This window comes from Lepidochelys olivacea (assembly GCF_965140295.1).
Source record: "Lepidochelys olivacea isolate rLepOli2 genome assembly, chromosome: 5".
NCBI lineage: Eukaryota > Metazoa > Chordata > Testudines > Cheloniidae > Lepidochelys > Lepidochelys olivacea.
In genome coordinates, this window is record NC_140415.1 from 36,773,023 (window position 1) to 36,794,588 (window position 21,566).

At 43.4% G+C, this 21,566-nt stretch overlaps 1 protein-coding gene across 3 annotated transcripts in view; it reads left to right on the forward strand.

Moving 5' to 3' along the window:
- GPBP1 (GC-rich promoter binding protein 1) overlaps nt 1-21,566 on the forward strand; it is a 60,722-nt gene that overhangs the window by 28,788 nt on the left and 10,368 nt on the right. For all 3 annotated transcript variants that reach the window (XM_084629657.1, XM_084629659.1, XM_084629658.1), the window contains 7 exons: nt 2,493-2,613; nt 12,666-12,789; nt 14,502-14,731; nt 15,536-15,602; nt 19,132-19,316; nt 20,410-20,550; nt 21,347-21,511. In XM_084629657.1, the coding sequence (XP_084485783.1) occupies nt 2,551-2,613; nt 12,666-12,789; nt 14,502-14,731; nt 15,536-15,602; nt 19,132-19,316; nt 20,410-20,550; nt 21,347-21,511 (975 nt within the window). In that variant the 5' untranslated portion in view covers nt 2,493-2,550. The remainder of the gene's footprint in view (nt 1-2,492; nt 2,614-12,665; nt 12,790-14,501; nt 14,732-15,535; nt 15,603-19,131; nt 19,317-20,409; nt 20,551-21,346; nt 21,512-21,566) is intronic.

The window sequence follows — 21,566 nt, forward strand, 5'->3', positions numbered from 1 at the left end:
TCATCAGCAAAAGTTATGCTGCTTTAATTAAAACTGCTATCGCATGTCCACGCTAACATTGACACAGAGAGCAGAGCACTCTTGTAGCTATCCCACTATGCAACTGGCCACAGGGTGCTTTGGGAAGGGTTTGCAGTGCCTCATGGGGAAGGTACAGAGTCACAGGATATAGGTTTCTCAATCCCATTCTTCCAGGGACATCCCAGTAGATTGTCAGCTGCTTTTTCAACTGCAGTGTGGCGGTGAGGGAGAGGAGAGTGGTGTGTCTGGAGGTGGGGAAGGGCGGGGCGAGGGGGAGAGACAGCAGGCTGACTGACCTATCCGGAGGCAGGGGAAGGGGGACATCCCCACATGTCAGCCCCCGGCTCTGCTCTGCACAGAGTCTCTCCTGAAGCAGCCTGTTCTGCCTGCCTATGGTCCTGTGATTTCCTCAGAGTTCTCCCACAACTTCCTCAGCTGCTGGGAGTTGCATCCTGAGCAGCTCTGTGAGCTCTCCATGCTGAGGAATGTCAAAGCAGCACAGCAGTCCCATTCCCCTCCTCCTGCTCCCTGCAGCAGCAGTCTGCCTGCCTTTCCTAGTGCAGGACAAAATAGGAGCGTTCCACGTTAATGATTTGCTCTTTGTTCTCCAAAGGGAGCAGTACATCGAGCTGTCAGATACTTCCCAGAGCTTTGGAAGGGGAGGGGTGCATGCCTGAAGGGCAGCAGAGATCAAAACAGAGAGCAGAGCAGTCATGACAGGCATTGTGGGATACTAGCGGAAGCCAGTTCTGTCGACAAAACAAACAGCAGTGTCTACGTTGATGCTTTGTCACTTTAACTTTGCTGCAAAAAGCGTTATGCCTCTCATTGAGGTGGTTTGGTTTTATCTGCAAAACAGCAGAGTTTTGCTGCCAAAAGTAGCTTTATAGTGTGTACATATCTTCTGTTTTGTTTGCACAAGGCATCTTTTGCCGACAAAACTTTGTAGTATAGACAAGGCCTAAACTTACCATACAGAGGGGCAGGCGTCCTAGATCCTGGCTTACATGGGAGTAGAGAGCGGGGCTCAGACCCCCCAGTAAGTGAGCAAGCTCACCCCAACCTGGCTCACAAGATGCGGGAGGTGGGGTCAGGCTCACACAGATGGATAGGGTCCAGGGTTCCTCCAGATCCTGACCCACATGGTGGGGTAGGAAGCAGGGCTCAGACTCCCCTGGGGGACAGATTACAGTTCACCTGAGGGGGATAGGAAGAGGGGCTCAGATCCCCTGCCAAAAGGCAAGCCCCTGTTAACCCCAAACCTGGCTCACATGAAGGGGCATGAGCGGGGGTTAGACCCCAATAGATGGGCAGGGGTCCCCAGATCTTGGCATACACATGGTGGGGGGGGGGCGCTCAGGCACCCCTGGAGAGGAAAGGCCCCTCCATATCTCAGCTCACATAGGGGGTAGGGAGAGGGGCTTAAGACTGCCCACATCCTGGCATGCACATGAGTAGAATGTGGGGCTGACAGGTGTCCCTGCTCTTTACTCCCCCACTTACTGCCTGACAGCCATCGGAGTCCTTCAACCCCCTCATCCATTCCCAATTATCTTTCTTCCCTTAGTGAAGCCCCAAACTTCTGACCCTATTCTTCCCCTCTCCCACTTCTCCCCCTCCTAAAATGCCTTTCCCGTGCACCAACCATTTGCATGTCTCATTTTTTTCCAAAAATACCTTGATTACATTCTCCCAAAATAATTGTTCTGTACCTATATTGGTATAGAATACAATAGTTTGTGCTTAGTAGCTTTAGATTTCAGAGGTTAATACTCTAAATTCTGTTTTTAACTTGAAAATTAATATGCTGTCACTGTTGTACTGAACAGTAAGAAAACTCAGAGCTTCATTTGGTGCCCTAATACTCCAGTGCGTGAGCAAACATTCATTTAACTTTTTTCTGTTTAAATTTCCAACAGAACATACTTAGAATGACATAAAATATCAGTTTTTAACTAAAGCTTGCACACTTACGAAGCCAGAGATACTTAATTGGAGAATACTCGAGCCAAGGGGCTTGCCTTTTAAAGGAGCTGAGCTTCCACAATTTCCATTGGCTCTAGTGAGAATTTTGGGTGCTTCTCAGCTCTGAATATCAGGCCACTTTCTTAGATATCTAAATATGGATTTAGAGGCCTAACTGTAGAAACTCAGATTTGAAAAATTCTTTGAGGAAGGATGGTCTTGAACTGGGAGGTAGGAGCTGACTCTGCCACAGATTTCCTGTGTGACCGTGGGCAAGTTACTTGGTTTGTGTCTTGTTCCATATTTGTAAATAATACTTACCTACTTCACAGGTGTTGTGAGGGCAGTTACTAATGTTTGAGGAACTCTGATATTATGGGGTGGGAGTAGATTTGTTCTTGAAAGTAGTATCAGGAAAATTGAGGCATGGTTGGAAATGAGACAAAATTATACATCATCCTGTTAAGATACAAGTCTAAAATGTATCAACTTTTTCCAAATGACAGGGACTTGCCATGAGGTGCTGAAGCCTTGTTTCACCGATTTTGGAGAGACTGGACCTAAATGGCGCAGCATGACTTTGCTCCAGCCTGGCTTAATTTTCCTACTCCGCCATCATCAACAAAGGTACCTTTTCTGAAGTCCTTCTGAACATACAAGGATATACTAAGAAACTTTAAAAAGTTGCCTCTCTCATACTCGTAAAGATACTTATTTTTTTAGCCCCCTCTGTTGGTGTACTTGTTGTCATTATGAAGTAGCAACTTCCAGTGAAAAAGCCAGATTTCTGGCATGACTGAAATCTACTCTAATGTTCAGCCTTTTATATCTGAGTTTTCTTTCATAACAATGACAGTTGCATAGTAATCATGTGACTTCAAATTCCCTTGTTGTAAAGTCATTAAATTGGGAAAGAAAAGAAAAAAAGTAATAGTAAGGTGGAATGCATTCTGTGGACCTTGCAGCTTTATTTACAGGCTGCTTTCTGTGTTATGGTCTTTATGCAATGTTCAATATTGGACTTAGGATGAGAACACAAAATTTAGGAACAGGAATGGTTATTTGTCTAAACATAACCACATCTTCCACTTCTGATCCCAATTTCCTGATTTCCATATAGGCAGCCACCTAGGCCGAGCAGTCACGAGGGTAGCTCTTAGTTTGAAACCAAAAGTACAGATTAGCAAGAGGTGAAGTATTTTTCTGGAGATCCTAGCTAGCAGCAGCTCTTTCACCTTCTAATTGCTTATAAACAAGATCTTTATTTAGGATTTTGATATGGCACACTTGAACTCCTGTCTGATGCTTTATGGTGAGCTACAGTGTCAAGGTCCTTCAGATTCCAGGCCTTCAAGCTCCTATGGTATCAGTTTATTTTTAATTATGGTTTTTATAAAGAAAATAGATCCTCAGGAATTCAAACACCCTGGACTTGGAGAAAGTCTGATAGAGATTTGCAGCGTGCAAGTATCTCTACCTAATGCTACAAGTATGATCACTTAAACTAGATATGTTTAGAGTATGTTCTGTTTAAGCTCTTTTTGAAGAACCAAAGTTTTTTTCACCAGTACCTTTTGGCAGTACTTCTTTCTAGCTAATGCATCATTGTCAGAAACCTCTTTACTGAATAGCTAACCTGAGTACTAATACAAAATACATTTAGCACTGGGAGAACCCAACACCAAGTAGTCAGGCTTCTGTGAACATTGTCTGAATGTGCATGATCCATGTTACAGGTAGGCTAAATGTATTGCTGGGAGTTTCTTTTTGAGGATGATAGGTTGTTGTTCCCCTGCTCCTCGCTCCCTCCCCCTCCATAAATAAAAACAGTTCAGTAAAGAATTTTTCGTACCTAGGCTGGTAAACTTCAATGATTTTTGCAAGACTACCATATTACTTTGTAAAGCAACAAGCTTTCTTGTCCCATGTTCTTGAATATCAGTTTTTTGTCTGAAGAATGGAGTGCCAGATAATTTCTCAATTTTTAGATATTAACAATAAAGATCCTGATGACTACAAAACTGTTACTTTTGTCTCCAGCACAAGCTTGACAGAGCGTTAGCGCCATTGTGTGGTGAAAATGTGAACTGTCTGATTTTGTATATGCGCAAATTAATTTCAGCAAATTAGATACTTATATTGTTTGTACTTGTATATAAAATATTTATAGATTAATTTTTTTACCTGGGACTGACACTTCCTTTTAAATAAAGGGATCATTAATATTTAGCCAGTTAAGAGGGTGTTTATTGTTAAAACTTACTGAAGAGTTAATTGCACAGCTAAAGGAACTTTTGAGCTACAGTATTTGGAGAAATATACTGAGTTTATATTTACTCGTTAATTGTCTTTAGATGTACCAGGTTGTCTATCAGCCAAGCTTTATTATCTGGCAGTTACTGTCCATTTAATTTTGAGTAGAGGCTTGAGACTCTCATGTACATTACCACATTCTTTATTTGAATGCCAAGACTGAAATGCCCAAAGGACAGAAAAAATCAAATGCCTTTAACTAATTACATTTAAATGCAGTATTACAAGATCTTTATATGTGAAAGTATAAACGAGACATGAAGCTACCTTCTACAATTGCTGTCTGTCTGTATGTACTGGTTATCAGTAATACAGCAAATGCAGCTCCGCCTGGTGGTGATAAGTTATTTCCTGGCAGCCTGTTCCAAGGTTCAATTTATAACTCTGAAAGCAGAATATTAACAGCAACACTTTTCTTGCTTTCCCAAACATTTTAAATATAAAATGTTATCCCTCATATATGTTTGTTTATTTGTTGTAATGTTTCACCAATAAATAGGACACCTGTATTGTTTAGAGATCACATGGGGGGGTGGAGTGGCAGAGTCCCCACTTGAGACTCCAGAATGAGGATGTACATTTTACAGTGAATGGTTGCTGGGCTTCAGTCTCACTCACTGAGGTTTGAATACTCTTGTGGGCTTTATTGGACTCCTTAGGCCCTGCTTGGCCTTGGCTGCTGCGTGATGGGGGAAAAAACAAAAATAGGTCGGTATTCTCCCAAGCCCAGCCACTTGTGGTACCAAAACAAGTAGTTACTCAAGTTAGATTGTAAATCTTCATTTGGTCCTCCCTCTCCTTTCCTTTAACATTTTAGAGCTTTTTTTTTCAGTCTGTCTCCAGTCTGACGTTGTTGCATTGGTTCAGGTTTTCAAGGTTTTTGGCACAACCATAACAGCTAGACCAGTGGTCCCCACCCCATTGATCGCAATAAACTGGTTGATCCTCGGGACTCTCCCATGGATCATGATCTCAGTAGCAGGGCTGCTGATAAGGCAGGCTCCCTGCCTGCTACGACCTCATGCCACTCCCAGAAGCAGCTAGCATCCCCCCATGGCCCTGAGGGTCGGGGGGGGGGGTGGGAGGGGAAATAGGGGTCTTGTTGCAATGCTGCCTGCAAGCACCCCTGCAGCTTCCATTGGCCGGGAACGGGGAACTGTGGCCAATGGAAGCTTTGGGGATGGTGCCTGCAGAGAGGGGCAGCGCACAGAGCCACGTGTCCCCCAGCCCCCCTTCCAGGGGCTGCAAAGGGGCATTGGCCCTTTCCAGGAGCGGCATGGGACCAGGGCAGGCAGGGAACTTGGCTTAGCCTCAATGCGCCACTGACCGGGAGTTGCCTGTGGTAAGGGCTGCCCAGCCGGAGTCCGGAGTCCGCACCCTGGCCCTGAGCTCCCTCCTGGAGCCAGCAATCCCCTCCTGCATCCCAGCCCCTGCCCCAGGCTCAGTGCAGAGCCTCCTCCCACACTACGAACCCCCTGGCCCCAGCCCAGAGCCCACACACCCCTCCTGATCCCCAACCCCTTGTCCCAGCCAGATGAAAGTGAGTGAGGGTGAAGGAGTGATATGGGGGTGGGAAATGGAGTGGGTGGGGCTTTGGGGAATGGATGGGGTAGATCCTGGGTTGCCCTTAAATTCAAAAAGTGATCTTGGGTGTAAAAAGTTTGGAGACCACTGAGCTAGACACTACATTTAGTTGAAAGTTGATTCTGGGGAATAGAATAGTTAATACAAGGGACAAGGTAAGTAGAGTTGTGTGGGAGGTGGATGTATGCATCTAGGTGGTTCTAAAAAAAGTTTCATCATTGGCTTGATTGAATTTCACTGTTTTTAGGCAAGCTTGAAGTGAGTTGTGAGAGCATATTTTAAGGAAAAGAGGGAGGAAGCATTGTAGGTGGTGGTGGGAAGGGAGTTCCTGGTTTGAACTTGAAATTTTTCCTGAAAACTCCAAACTTCAAAACTTGGTTGTAGCTGCCTCTGTTGTTTACCTGATTTAAGAAAATTAAAGCTTGTTGCCCATATTAGCAGTTTAGCATTCGAATTTCAGAAAGATAGGCACGCAGAAATGTGAACAGCTGTGCTTCTGATTTTTAGTCAGCAAACTAGTTACTTACACAACAAATTACCAGTTTTGTCTGGAGCTACCCAAATTGCCTTCTACAGTGTGACAGTTGGGTTATCTGAGAATATAATAGCATGCATGCAAGAGTGTGCCTAGAGACCTCTAATTCTGGAGGCTTAAAGTATAGTGTCCAAGAGGTGGCCCCAAACAGAACAGCCTTCAGGTGAATGGCAGGCACCACCAATTTGGTTGACTTAATTTGCCATCTTTATACACATGTGCCATAATACACCATTTGAGAGCTTATTTTGTGGAGTTGTCAAGTGGTGCTGTTACCATAGATAAACAATGACACACATACATTAAAATGACCACGTTGCATGCATTTCTGTTAATGATTGTATTATTTCAAGCCATACAATTGGATTTTTTTGATCTCAAAGCATCAGAACAACAATCTAAAGGGTAAAACAAAATCAAATAATAAATTTGGACAGGTATCATTGAAATGTAGTAATGCTGGTGACATTTCTAGACAACATTTATTGTCCTCTTCATCACTGTGATCGCTGAGTACGTGGATTACCACAGGTTTCAGAGCAGCAGCCATGTTGGTCTGTATTTGCAAAAAGAAAAGGAGTACTTGTGGCACCTTAGAGGCTAACCAATTTATTTGAGCATAAGCTTTCGTGAGCTCCTGAATGCATCCGATGAAGTGAGCTGTAGCTCACGAAAGCTTAAGCTCAAATAAATTGGTTAGCCTCTAAGGTGCCACAAGTACTCCATTTCTTTTTGGATTACCACACTTGTCATTGCCATTGCATGTACACAATTGTGTAGGGAAGATTGTTCAGACTACAGATGCTGTTGATTGTGCAGTGACCCCTCTTGGTACAGGCACAAAAAAGATCTTGTAGAAGCTCAGATGCCATTCTGCCCTTAAAGAATACAGGAAGTAATTAATCCACATTTTTCCATCCATGTTGCAACAATGGTCCAATATCTGGTTTACCTATGTGCAGAGACATCCAAGTCTTTGTATGCCAAAATGCTCTTTTTGACATGCTCTTCAGAACTGTTCTCACATGGTGGGAGTTTGGCCAGTGACTTGTCCTTTTTGGTGGCTAGATTTTTGCCACATGCTAAACAGCTTCATCATTTCTGAAAAAAATACTTGCTCATATAAAACCAATACAAACCTTTTTAATACATTGTCATTTGGTAGCTTTGACCAATACTGACCATATTAAGTTAAAATTAACACTTTAAACAGTAAAAACTGTAGCCAAAGTCATGTTACTGCTTCTGGAACTGTGGAAGAAGACATTCTCGTTTTGGGTACCATTGTTTCACTTTGCCTTCATGTGGCAACACTTGACGGCTCCACATCATACCTTCTCTAAATGTACATGTAAGTAAAGTTTCAGATGATATATGATGTGGGTGTGCATAGGATGTATCCACCCAACTCTGAAAATATTGCCCTTTTGGGGGAATTTCTGCATGGCTGCTGGGCAGTGTCAAGCTGTTTAATGTAACAGACTCCAGTAAGGTCAGGATTTTACCCCTATGTCTTCAGATATCCTCATGTAGCCCTAGAATCCCTTTGATCCCACATGAAGCTAAGACACATAGATGCTCCTGATTGTGAGTGCTCAGTCTCCTTAGGTAGCTCACTCTCTCCTCCACAGGCTCCCAGGCCTCCTGAGTTGAATCACTTTTCAGCCAAGGACATGGACTTCTGCCTGCACTGAGCTCTCTGAGTCATACTAACCAGCAGCGTTCCCTCAAATTTTTCCCACGCCTGTGCAGAATGAATTTTATGTGCACACATTTTGTCTCACACATCACCTCCATATTGGTGCACATAAAATTCATGTGGCGGAGATGGAGCTGAGGGGTTCAGAGTGTGGGAGGAGGCTGAGGGTTGGGGTGCAGTGGGCTGAGAGTGTGGGCTCAGGGCTGGGGCAGAGGGTTGGGGTGCAGGGGGGTAAGGGGTCCGGCTGGGGGTTCGGGCTCTGGGGTGGGGCCAGGGATTGGGGTTTAGGCTATGCCGGGGCTGTGGTATGGAGAGAGGCTCCCCACAGCTCACTGTCTCTCCCCAGAGCAGCACCTGGGCTGTGGGAGGAGAGGCGCCACTCCCCCAGACAGGGCAGGTCTAGGCTGGGGCTGGGAGAGGGGCGCCTGAGGTTAGTGCTCCTACTCTTGCATCCTTGTTGGGAGCATCACAAGTAGCTTCTACAATCACCATCAGACAGAGGGTGAGATTCTGCTCTGTGCAGTGGGCCAGCACAAACCTGGGCATCACCTGAGCCCTACCCATGTCCGGGTGCTTCCAGATGTGCAGTCCCCTTGGGATCAGTGGCTGTGCACTGTGCTGGGTGGTGAATGTTTGCAGTATCGAGCCCTTATCAGTGACCCCTCGCAGAACAGGAAAAGTGCAACCCGAAGGCACTGCAGTGCCTGTGCTACTTCACTGACAGGCCCAGCCCAGTCCCAGGTTGCAGCGTGTCAGGTATGGCCTCTCAAGAGCAGCGTGGAGCAGCACTGCCTCCCACCAATGCTGCCTGGAGCCTCTGGGGAGCACAGCTCGTGCATCCCCACTGCAGAGCGAGGGGCAGCCTGTGCTCCCTCCTGCCCCAGCCAGCGCTCACGGCTCCTTCCATTTGGGACAGGAACAAAGGTCCAATATTGGGATTTCTGGGGAGGGACAGAGTCTCCGATTTCTCTCAGCTCTAGTCCCTCCCCCAAGAAGTCCACGACGTCTCCACCCCTGCTTAAAGCCATGTTTCTGGCCAAATGGAGAGCTGCTGGGGGAGAGGCGCCCCTCCCTGGCCCCAACTCAGGCCTGGCCCGGACCTGTCAGAGGAGAGGTGCCCCTACTTTGGCTGTGGCACATCTAGGCCCGGGACTGGGTTGCGGTTGTGGGGGAGGCACCCCTCCCCCAGCCGCGGCAGGTCCGGGCTTGGGGAGGGGAGCCTCTCCCCTGGGCTTTGGCAGGTCCTGGGTTGGGGCCAAGGAAGCGGCACCTCTCCCTGCCGTGGCAGATCCGGGGATGGGGGAGAGGCATCTCTCCCTGCTGCAGCCCAGAGCGCCTGCGTGGCACTTAATAGCACACTTATTGGGAATTTAGATAATCAGATTGTCTTCTCTCAAATGAGGAAGTGGAGTCTTTAGTGGAACTGACACTCTCCACCTTACAGTAACAAACCAATGGCTCTACCCTCCTTTCTTTCCCCACTCTTTTTTTTCCTCCCAGGAGGGATGTAGGAAGGGTAGTTCCACTTTCCTATGCTAGCTGGAATTTGTAGAAAAATTCTGCCAGAGTTCTCTTGTATAACACCTTAGCATGAAAAAATAAGTGGCTGTGGTGTTATAAAGACACATGGAAATCTTGTTCAGGCACCCTTTAATGGGTTGAATTTTGTCTGAAGTTCTAAAAAGTAATTTAACTGCCTCCCCTGTGTTCAGAGTTGGATGTTTTGTCTATTTCACTGTAACTCAGTAGACTGCCATAAACATTTATTTTAAAAACAGTGCTGTTGCTTTCTGGATTTCTCTTACAGTCTAGCACTGAATAAAAATAACTTCTGAATTTCCTCAGACACTTCTTTACGCCCCTGAGATGTCACTCTGCCACTTACTATAAATTTATCAGAAATGAATGTCTTATAGTGAATGAGTGAGCAAAATTAAAAACCTACAATTTTTCTGTGCAGTCTGCGGAGGCACTAAACTTCTAAAACATGGCATTAACGATGCATGGCAAACCCATCATCATTATTTAGTGGGTTTTGTGCTGCTCCCATAATATGTTTTAAAAATGTACACACATGTTCCTTAACCTGGCTTTCCGAGTATCTGTATATGAAAACTTCTTTTTTTACTGCAAAAAGTATATACCTCTCCACCCCCTAACACTGTGGCTGCGTTCTGTTAGATGCATAAGACGTTTTAGGTCCACACAGATAATGGATTGGTCCACTGAAAATGTCAAGGGGAAAATAAAATTTTGGCTCCCATTTTTTTGGCTGTTTCTGAATAGTTTCTTTTTAATTTTTTAAAAAATGTCCTTTGTTTTTAGGAGGCCCTGTTAGCAAAATGCTGTCATGTTAAATCAGCCAAAGCAGCAGCATAGCTAGGTAGAAGTAGTAGTAAAGATAAATGGTGTAATGCATGCTCCTACTCAGTCTGAGGAATGAGCTGTCACAGGTCAGGGCAATTTCCTCCTCTGTGGAGGAAATTGTATTTCCTCAATACTTGTATTTCCTCCTCTGTGGTCAACCAAGGGCGCCCACTTTTAGTCTTCTGGCTGCAGCTGTAATCTCTCTTGGGCACAGACCCGCTTGTCTCTCCCTCTTGACTAAGGTTTTTCCAGGCTGCACAATTCCCTGACTAAAGTGTGATATCCCCAGCAAGCCAGACTGCCTAAACAGGCCAGTGTCTGTGCTTCACTTTCTCTCCAAAGACTATGAATAGTAGTCACAAGTTACCACGCAGCTCTTCCTGAGTAAGCACATTTATTATTAAGGTGAAAGCATTGCAGAGAAAACACATGAAAGAACCTACACACATACTAAAAAGCTTATCAGAGGTCACCCCCAATGCCAACCTCGGGCTTGGGTAGGTGTTAATCTTCCAAAACCCACCACTGGGTTTCCCCCATGCTTACAGGTCCATAGGTCTCTGACTCAGAACAACCATGAATAGTTCAGTCTTTCCTGTATACAGTTTGTGTGTTTAATCTTGGCCTCATGTAACAGGTGATCAGCAGACAATAGGCCACTCCTCGGGGCATAGCTTCAAAAGGTTAGGTTTTTGCATAATCAGAAGTGGGGAATTTGCATTCACCTGCCCCTAGATGTTCCCCAGGAAAACCACTTAATGCTTTTTAATCCAAAAGTCCATTGTTCAGTAGAGTTCTTTTGAACCTCCATGTCTCACATCTGTTACACCTCCCCCCTTGAGAGGTTACATACAATCCCACCCACAATAATATGTAGATCATTCATTTAATACAATGTGCCCCACAGATATTTAAACTTAATTCAGTAAGATTTCCCAAGTATATTTGAGAAAACCACCATATCTGTCACGTGAATGTTAGTAAAAGCATTGGTTTGATTTACTTGAATACTTCAATTTAAAGCAGTTTAGCAGTGCTCTTTACCAGAATCAAAAAACCTTAAAAATCTTGGCTCATTCTCCCTTCTAGTTTATCTGGGATCTGCCACAATACATGACCTATGGTGAACTGAGAGAGGTTTAAAGAAACTTCCTGTTGTCAACTTTCCCATAAGTTTTTTATCTTGCTTCTCATAACCAAAAGTGCTTGTTTTATTGGATCCTAATAGACTGTTCCGTTTCTCACAAAATTGGGTGACTGAGCAACAGAATGGCAGCTGAAATTCAATATTGGTAAATGCAAAGTAATTCACATTGGAAAACATAATCGCAGCTATATATATAAAATGATGGGGTCTAAATTAGCTGTTATGACTCAAGCAAGAGCTCTTGGAGTCATTGTGGATAGTTCTTTGAAAACATCCACTCAGTGTGCAGCAGCAGTCAAAACTAACAATGTTGGGAATCATTAGGAAAGGGATAGATAAGATAGAAAATATCATATTGCCTCTATATAAATCCATGGTATGCCCACATCTTGAATACTGCACGCAGATGTGGTCCTCCCATCTCAGAAAGATATCTTGGAATTGGAGAAGAGCAACAAAAATTATTAGGGGTATGGAGCAGCTTCCGTACGAGGAGAGATCAATAACACTGGGACTTTTCAGCTTGGAAAAGAGACTACTAAGGGGGGATATGATAGAGGTCTATAAAATCATGACTGGTGTGGAGAAAGTAAATATGGATGTGTTATTTACTCCTCATAACACAAGAACTAAGGGTCACCAAACGAAATGAATAGGCAGCAAGTTTAAAACAAAAAAGGAAGTATTTCTTCACACAACACTTCCAACCTGTGCAGCTCGTTGCCAGAAGATGTTGTGAAGGCATAGACTATAACGGGGTTCAGAAGGAACTGGATAAGTTCATAGAGGATAGGCCCATTTATGGCTGCTAGCCAGGATGGGCAGGGATGGTGTCCCTAGCTTCTGTTTGCCAGAAGCTGGGAATGGGCAACAGGGGATGGATCACTTGATGATTACCTGTTCTGTTTATTCCCTCTGGGGCACCTGGTATTGGCCACTGTCGGAAGACAGGATAATGGGCTAGATGGGCCTTTGGTCTGACCCAATATGGCCGTTCTTACATTCACTGATATACTGTTTGTGCTTATTTCCAGTCATCACTGAATTTTGAAAAGCATTCTGAAAATTTATCATGGACAGAGAATCGTTATGAAGCAAACCGCAGACGACATAACTCTTCAGATGGGTTTGATCCTAGTATTGGACGTCCTAATGGAGGTATAATTTTATTTCTGAATAACCTCAGTCAGTGCTGTGTGTTTATAAGCGTTCTTCGTAGAGCTTTAATGTTTTTTTTACTACTCCTGGGGGAATTCTTCAGCACTGCGCATGTGCAGCATTTGTCCCCCTCAGATTTGACTTTGACTGGGAAGCAAAGGGAAGCCACAAGAGTGGTCATGCGACCCTACCCAGCAGTATGTTTTGGGTGCCCAGGGCAGCTGGCAGAGAGGTAAATCACTGTGGGGTCAGGGGCGGGACTGGGGAAGAGCTGGCTGGTGGCTCCTACTGTGTCAGGCTCAGCTGCTAGTCCTGGCTGGGCTGGGACTTCCTCTTTCTCAGCATGGAATCTGGGGCCATGTCAGAACTGCCCCCAGATTTCTCCCCTGGCTGTAGGAAGCTCTGAACCCCCCCATCCCCCCACCCAGTGCTTCCTGCACCCATTGCTCCTCAGCTGCAAGGGGAGGTATCCATATAGAGGGAGCTGCTCCCCCATCCACCCAACCCCCTCGTATCCAGACCTTCCTGCCGAGCCTCACTCCCCCTGCACCCAGACGCCCCTGATGATGAGCAACCTGGATCCCCACCGCACTCCCCCAACTTCTGGACCCCCCCAAAACCCCCACTCCCAGACCCGTCTGCCAAGCTCTGTTGTCCCTTCCCCCCCAGACAGCCATGCTGAGCCCCAACCACTTTCACTTGGACCCACCTGCCGAGTCCCCTTATCGTTGCACCTAGAACCCTCAACAAGCCCCTGTGCATCAGGATCGCACCCCCTACCCGAATCCCCCACTGAGCCGTTCGCACCCAGATTGCCCCACACAGAACCCTGTTAACCCACACCTGGATCCCCCACACACTAAGCCCCTCCGCACTTGGATCCTGCCTGCCCATACCTGGTGCACTTGGCATGGAGGGATAGGGCCCTAGAGTGTTTCTGGGGCAGGCCCAGTCCTTGTGCTGTGTCAGGGTTGGGGACCAGCCTCACCACTGAGTCTGTGTCCTGGAGGGGAGCTGCACAATGATCTCCCATCTCTGTGCAGCTAGTGGCCTGTGCTCCCCAATGCCATGCTGGAGCCTCCACATTTGACAAATATTTGCAGAACTTTAAAATATTGTGTGCAGAATTTTAATTTTTTTTGGTGCAGAATTCCCTCAGGAGTATTTTTACATTCTGTAAAGTATAGACTTTCTTTCCTTTCTTAATATGCAAACACTGAATGCTTTAGCGTTGGAAGGCTTAATCCCTAGGAGAATGGAGGCACGGAGAATGGAAGCAATACAAGGGGTATTCTTTCAGGGCAGGTAGGATGGCCTCGGATTGGTTAGAACAATGTGCCACTGGGTGCAATGTATTGCTCTTTTGAAAAGGAGCGGTATTAATACCCAGCTAGTGTGTGCTGTAGACAGCAACATACACACAAGCAAACAGGAGAGGGGCCTGACAATATTTAATTGTCAGACCAAGCTCCTTTGGGGCCATCTACTTCCAGTCTTGCTCTGAAACGGAGCTTGTCTCCTTAGTACAGAGTAGAGATCCTACTCTACTGCCTGTATGAGTGAAAAGAAACTCACTATGCTATCAGATCCAGAATGAACATAAAACGTGATTTGATTCATTCATGATTTTAACTTTCTGTATCAATTTTGCAACGTAGAAATTCTTTCAAAACTGCTTGTAATCACTTTTTTTTTTAATTTAAAAATCTAAGGACATTTTGGGAGAAAAGAGAAAAATGGTTGGCGTTCACAAGGCAGGAATGGGACAGAAAACACACACCACCGTGGGGGAGGATACCATAGTGGAGGTTCCCGCTCTCGTACCAGCACTTTCCACTCTGGAAAAAGCCAAGGACTGCTGCATGAAAATAATGTACCTGACAATGAAACTGGGAAAAAGGAAGACAAGGAAGAACCCAAGCAGTTTGAGGCTGAGGATTTTGTAAGTTACTTGTAATTATAATAAACAAGGTTTCATTGTTTCTGCAAGTGCCATTTTGCTCATTATGCAAGCTACTTCATGAGATTTCACCAATTTCAGCTCATCTTATACAGAGATCACCCTTTCCATAGGTAAGAGGGCATTGATGGTTTATCCATTAACTTGTTTCTGTTCTTACTTCCTCTTATTATTGTAATTGTATTAGTGTATAGTACTCAATTCATTTGTTTATAGACGATAGCTTTTGGGACCTAGGTCTGTTCCAAATCCTTCATTACAATATTTTACGGCAGTTTACCATGGCAAGTACTGCATAATAAATTCTACACAACTTTCTTTTCAGAAACTGGGAGTAGAATAAGTAAGTAGCCTTTCTGCCATGTAGAAACCCAGGCTGGAATCTTCCTCTTGAGTTGTGAAACCTGGGAATTGCAGGATGTAGGAGGATTTGAGCCTTTCTGTTCTGGATGACCAACACCATTCTCCTCCTTTTCTGGACAAGGAGTCCACAAAATGGCATTGATTGCAGTGTGAGAGAAGCCCATTATGAAGGACATGATATTGGAGAGGGGTTAGGCACCAGAGAAAAATAGCAGAATGTAAATTACTGTAAAGTATTGGTCTGTTTCAGAAACAAACCTGGGTCTATCCTCAGTCCTATCTATTTAAGAACTTATTTCCTTTGAGAAAGGATCTCACATTTGAAATGAATTTTAATGTGATTCTCCAATACTAAATTTCATTCATAATCAGTCTTGAAATATGAACCAACTAAGCAATAATTTAAAAATTATTTCCTTTCAGCCCTCTCTGAATCCTGAATATGAGAGAGAACCAAACCAGAATAAATCTTTAGCAGCAGGTGTGTGGGGTAAGTATTTTTGACTGTTTTGATAGAAAATATAGTAAAGGTTTGGAGATGATGATTGTTTGTTTTAAATAAAACAATGAAAAGAGGGGTGTGTGAGTTTTTAGGATATAACAATGCTAGTTTTTTTTACAAGCATGTAATTTGAAGTTAAAAGGACTCTGGTCCTTACTAAAATTTAGTTTACTTTTTCCTTTATGAAAACAGTGCCTGTTGCCTATAATTGTGTAACAGAACATTGGCTTGTAAGCACAGGCATGGTCGGCACATCTGCTATGGTGACAAGGCATCTTTTGGTCAAGGGTTTGCTAGGATTTGGTCTTCAGGCAGGGCACATGGTGAAGAGGGGTCAGTTGACCAAGTGTCATGTGACTGCCAACTGGAGATTTTATAAAAGAATGCTTCTGAATCAGTCTTGGAAGATGTTTGAGGTAAGACTTTGAGAGAAGTTCCTCTGTGGGGACCTGGCAGGAGGCCTACAAGATAGCCAAGACAGCTGCCCAGAGGGAAAAGTGCATCCTTTGCCCTTGTCTTGCTGAAAGTTGGAAAGGCCTCTGGTGCCTGGGAGCAAGTGTTTTGAGTAGCTGGTCTCTTATTCTGTTCTCCTCCTGCCCCCCCCACCCCCCCTTCTGGTAATAAAGTCAACTCTGAGGAGAGGGACTGAATTGTAGTTTGGGCTTTATTTTACCTTTCCCAGCTGGTGTAGCTGCCTGCCAGCTTAAGTTTGTGCTACAGATGCATGATTCACAGTAACATGTTGACAAATGCAGGAAATGCATGTTTGGAGAATATATTTTTTTGAGTATTTCAGCTGCCTTTTTGAGGAATGTAACATTCTGTTAAACATACATAAAAGCTGCTATTTAGAAATGGATTTATTGTTGTCAAAGCTGAAACCTGAAAAATGAGTGGTGTTTTTCAAAAGATTTGCTAACTCTGCATTACTTCAGCTGTACAGTTTCACCTTTTTAGAAAGCAAACAGACACAGGCCAAGATTTTAAAATGCGTTCCTAAAGTTAGGCTAGTAAATTCTTTTAGATGCCTACCCAGCAGCTTCCACTTTTGAAAATCAAGCCACTTATTTCTTTGCCAGAAAGGTCAGCAAGAGTTTAATTTTCTAGCCAAGCAGGAAGAGGTTATAAAACACTTCTCTTCCCCCCCACTCCCAGCCACATCTGACAGCCAGAAGTTCAAGAGCTGGGGCTCGGGGCTTCAGCCCAACTCCTGTTGGAGCCCTGAGACACACCTTTCATCCCCCCGTGCTGGGCAAAAGCCCCTACCCCACTGCAAGGCAGAGGATCCAAGCCTCCCACTCCACTCTGGTAGGGGGAGTCTGGGGGAAGAGGGAGGGCTCTGCAAGACTCACTTTAATGGTAAAAGAGCCTCATGTGACTTGTGAGCCACAGTTTGGCCACCCCTGTTATATAGCTAATGCTAGATCCTTGCAAACTGAGTAGCATCAATGGAACAGGAAACAGTTCAGTTAGATTTGAAGGAGAATTAGCTTTCCGGGGTGTTAGGCTACAGTCAGATTGATCTTCATAAGAAAGGCAAGAAATAGTTTAATTTGCCAAACACATGAGCATAAACTACAATGATAACTTGCTGTTGCAGTGCATTACTTGATTTTAGAGGGAAATGACATCTTTCATACTTCATTACAACCTTGCAATTGCAGACTTAAAGTATACTTGGAAACAGGGCCGTCCTTACCCATATGCAAAGTACGCAGCTGCGTAACGCACCAAATCTCCTGGTGCCCTACATGCTGCTCCAGCCTCTGCTCTGGCTCTTCCTCAGGCCCCTACCCCTGCTTCGCCCTGCTCAGCTTTTTCCTTGCCCCTGCCAAGCCCTGCCTCCACTCCCCTGAGCTCTGCAGCAGGGCTGAAGCTGCACTCACTGGCGGCAGGAAGTGCAGAAACCCGGCTCCAGCCGCGCTGCTGGTGAGTGCTGGGGGGTGGTTTCCCCCCTGCCCCCAAGCCAGCTCTGCTCCCCCTGTGGAGGCCTGGGGCCTGCCCCCCCACTTTCCCCCACAGAGGTCTGGGGCCCCCCACACATACCCCAAGGGGGGGCTGCATAGGGCCCCAGAATAGCTAGGGATGGCCCTGCTTGGAAATCTTAAATTGGAACAAGAATAGCCTTCAGATTAACAGAAAACTAACATGCAAGACAATTGGAAGATATTGTAGTTCACGTAGATGTATTACATATTAAAGTCTGGGTCAAAATGGAGTATAATTTTTGTTCCATTATTTTATTTCACTTTGTAAATATGGTACAAGAGCTTATTCCATGCTCTGAATGACTTCACATATTGTTAAATTCTACAAGAACAAAATATTCAACTACCATATAATAAATAGTATACTTTAATTTGCTAACACTCACCAACAATAAGGAACAACATAATGATTTTACTTTTAGGCAGCCTTTGCTAGTGTATTACATATAAACCGGTTTTGCTGATGCTACTCTAACTTTCCATGTGGACACTTAATCTTCATTAAGAGCGCCTGTTTGCGGTTTAGCATCATCGGGGAGCTAGTGTGGAATAACTATTAGGCTTTAAATTCATACCCTCGCTTATTCTGTACTAACGTCTCCATGTAGGCAAGCCCTAAATTAGCTTCTCTAATAGAAATGGAATTGTAATGTTTAGAGTTGAAAATAGTCTATCCAATAACGAAAGAGTTCCAGTAGAATACCTCTGTGCAAAAGATTTAGTGTGGTAATTTCTTAGTTATGTAAATTTATTTTGAGTTGCACTTTATAGAGAAATGCCATGTCTCCAAGCAAACGTGATTAATGACCTTAAGTGCTGTCCTTCAAATAAAATGTTTCACCCCTAAAGTGGATAGTAAATGCAAATAGTGCATTTTATTATACTTTCCACAACTGAGGCATGTTGAGGTGAAATAACAAAATAAAAAAACTTGAAACAGGAAATGACAGAGAGACCCTTACTGCTCTAGAGCTCAAGGGTGCCATATTTCTTCTGTTCATGTGGGAGAGTTGTTCCTTTAGTCTAGGCTATGAGCCATCATTCAGGAGAAAGTGCAAGACTAATTAGCCCTGGCCAGTTGTTGATAAAATAAGCAGGAAAAAGTCTCCTCTCAGCAGCATTATAGATTTCATATTACCATTCAGATGTAAAATTTCCAAAATCAAACACTGTTTCTGGTTTTGAATGAGCAAAGTAATGTGCCTGAGGGAAGAAAATGTTAACATTTAGCACTGTTTCTCAAGAGCATTAATAATTGGGTATGTAAATAACACATCACAAGTTTTAATTCTCACAACAAATGTGAGGTAAGTAGGGTATTGTAGTTATAGCAACTGAGAGTCAGAACAGTTACTTTACTTGCCCCACACCACACGAGTTATTGGCAGATCTGAGATTGAACTCATCAGTTCCTGATTCTCTGGCCTCTTTGCCCTGGACCACACTGCTACCCAACATTTTGTATCCTGAAACATTAGGGAGAAGGCTCATTCTCTGATTTATTTTATGTTGCTTTTGTTTCCATATAGAATATCCTCTGAATCCAAAATCTAGATCTCCAAGAATGCTGGTCATTAAAAAGGGTAGTACAAAAGATTTACAAATATCTGGATTCCCTGTAGTAGGAGGTCTTCATTCACAACCAGTCAAGAATGGAACTGGTACAAGTGTTTATAAAGGATTAGTTCCTAAACCTGCTACTCCACCTGCAAAGGTAAGTTTGAACTCTTGGAAATATGAATGTCGTCTGTGAAATGTGCTCTAATTTTTTATACACTTGTCTCGTATCTGGGAGTACTGCTGCTTCATGTAGCATTACCATGTTTAAGTATGGTTATACTTAAAACGTAACTGAACATTTTTCTGAACTGTATTTAGACCCTTCCTATTTCTGCTACATATTTTTGAGGTAGGATAAGAACTGAACAGTGTATTCCAGGTGAGAGTCGAAGGGACACAGTTGATTTGTGTAATGTGAATATATTTTCAGTATTTTTCTGTTCAGTTCTTTAATACATATAAACATTTTCCTCCTCTCCCCCCCCCCCCTCCCCCCCTGGCATGCAGTAGAGGCTTTCATCAAGTTTTCCATAATGACAACCTTTTTCTTTCTTTCTTTCTCTTTTCCCCTGGGTGGTTCTGGTTAAATTTAGAATCCACCAGTGTAATGACTTAGTCAGATCATTCCTTCTAATTTGCATTGCCTGGAATGAGTTAAGAGTAAAGATAAAGGGTCTGCACAGGTATTACTTAGGGTGTAATTTGGCCTGCAGTACTCCTGGTAAGGTTTGACTGAAATAATGCATCTTGGCTCTCAGAGCTCAACCTGAATTTGCAGGGCTGGCAATAGAATAAAATAATAAAAAAACCTGAGCCTATTTGTTATTGAAGTAATTGAAAATAAACATAGAACACCAGTGCCATTTTAGGTGTCTTGTTTTTTTAAATGAAGCCATTGCCTCCGTGTTAGATTCATCCTTACCTCACTTCAGGAATTTACACGCTCTGTATGTAATGACATAAATTATTTGATAGTGAAAATATTTTGAGTTATTGAAAATGATTTATTTAATATTGCAGTGCTAGATATACTACAGAATATTACACACAGCTTTTGAATTTAATTTGGTCTGTTTAGATAACTAACAGAACAAGGTATTGGTATAAGAAGTGCCAAATAGTTTACATTTGATTTATTAATTATTTTCAACAAGAAAATAGTTTTTGTACTGTCTTACAGAATGACTGTGTTTGTTTTTTCTGAATAAGCAGACCTTAGTTAATGATTGGTTTTATTTTTCGTTTAGCCTGCACAGTGGAAAAGCCAAACAAAAGAGAATAAACTTGGGACTCCATTTCCTCATGAGTCTTCATATGGTATTGGCAACTTTAATGCTTTCAAATCAACTGCCAAGGCTTTTAGTGTATCACAGAATTCAGTGAAAGAGGTATAGTATTTTTTTGCATCAGATCCTTTTAAAATTTCAAGGTATTAATCTGAGGAACCTGCTATATACTGTAAGGGAAAACTGTTACATGCAGTGTTGTAGCCATGTTGGTCACAGGGTATTAGAAGCAAGGTGGGTGACGTAATATCTTTTACTGGACCAATTTCTGGTGGTGAGAGAGACAAGCTTTTGAGCTTACACAGAACTCTTTGTCAGATTTGTCCGGACTGTCTTCAAACCTGAAGAACAGCTCTGTTTAAGCTTGAAAGCTTGTCTCTCTCACAAGCAGAACTTAGGCCAGTAAAAGATGTAATCTCTGAGATTAATTATTTAAATAGTTAATATTTAAACTTTACCAATGTTATATACCTCAAGCATTGGCAGTACCTGTTGACCTATTTTGTGGGTTTGGAAGGAGGAGAGGTGTATGGTTTAGAAGATGTTAAGTCTGAGAATGCTGAACATAAAAATTGCTGATGATGTGATACAATTCCAGAAGTACCACCTTTTGAGGCAATACTCTAACACCTTCCAAATCTGATTTATCAGTGAGTGCACACCGAATACATCCACTACCCATGGATAGTTGGGAATTTTAATAAACTCCTCTCTTTATTTTTACTATATTATGTAAGCATACTAAGTCAGTTCTGGACTCTGGATGCGGGTGAAACTACAGTAGGTGTACATTTTTAATTCTTGCTCAGTAAAAGGAACTTGTCTTGTGTCCTATCCAGTAATTTGTCTTTAACTTGCCAATTTTTCAGTGTTCTTACTTTTTTCCCCCCCGCATTAGTGTAATCGGTCAAATTCTTCATCCCCTGTTGACAAACTTAATCAGCCTCGATTAACAAAATTGACAAGAATGCGCACTGATAAAAAGAGTGAATTCTTAAAGGCATTGAAACAGGATAGAGTTGAAGAGGAACATGAAGATGAGAATCATGTTGGGGAAGAGAAGGTAATTCAATTCACCAGCTGTTACAGATATAGTTGTAATACATCTCAAACCATAC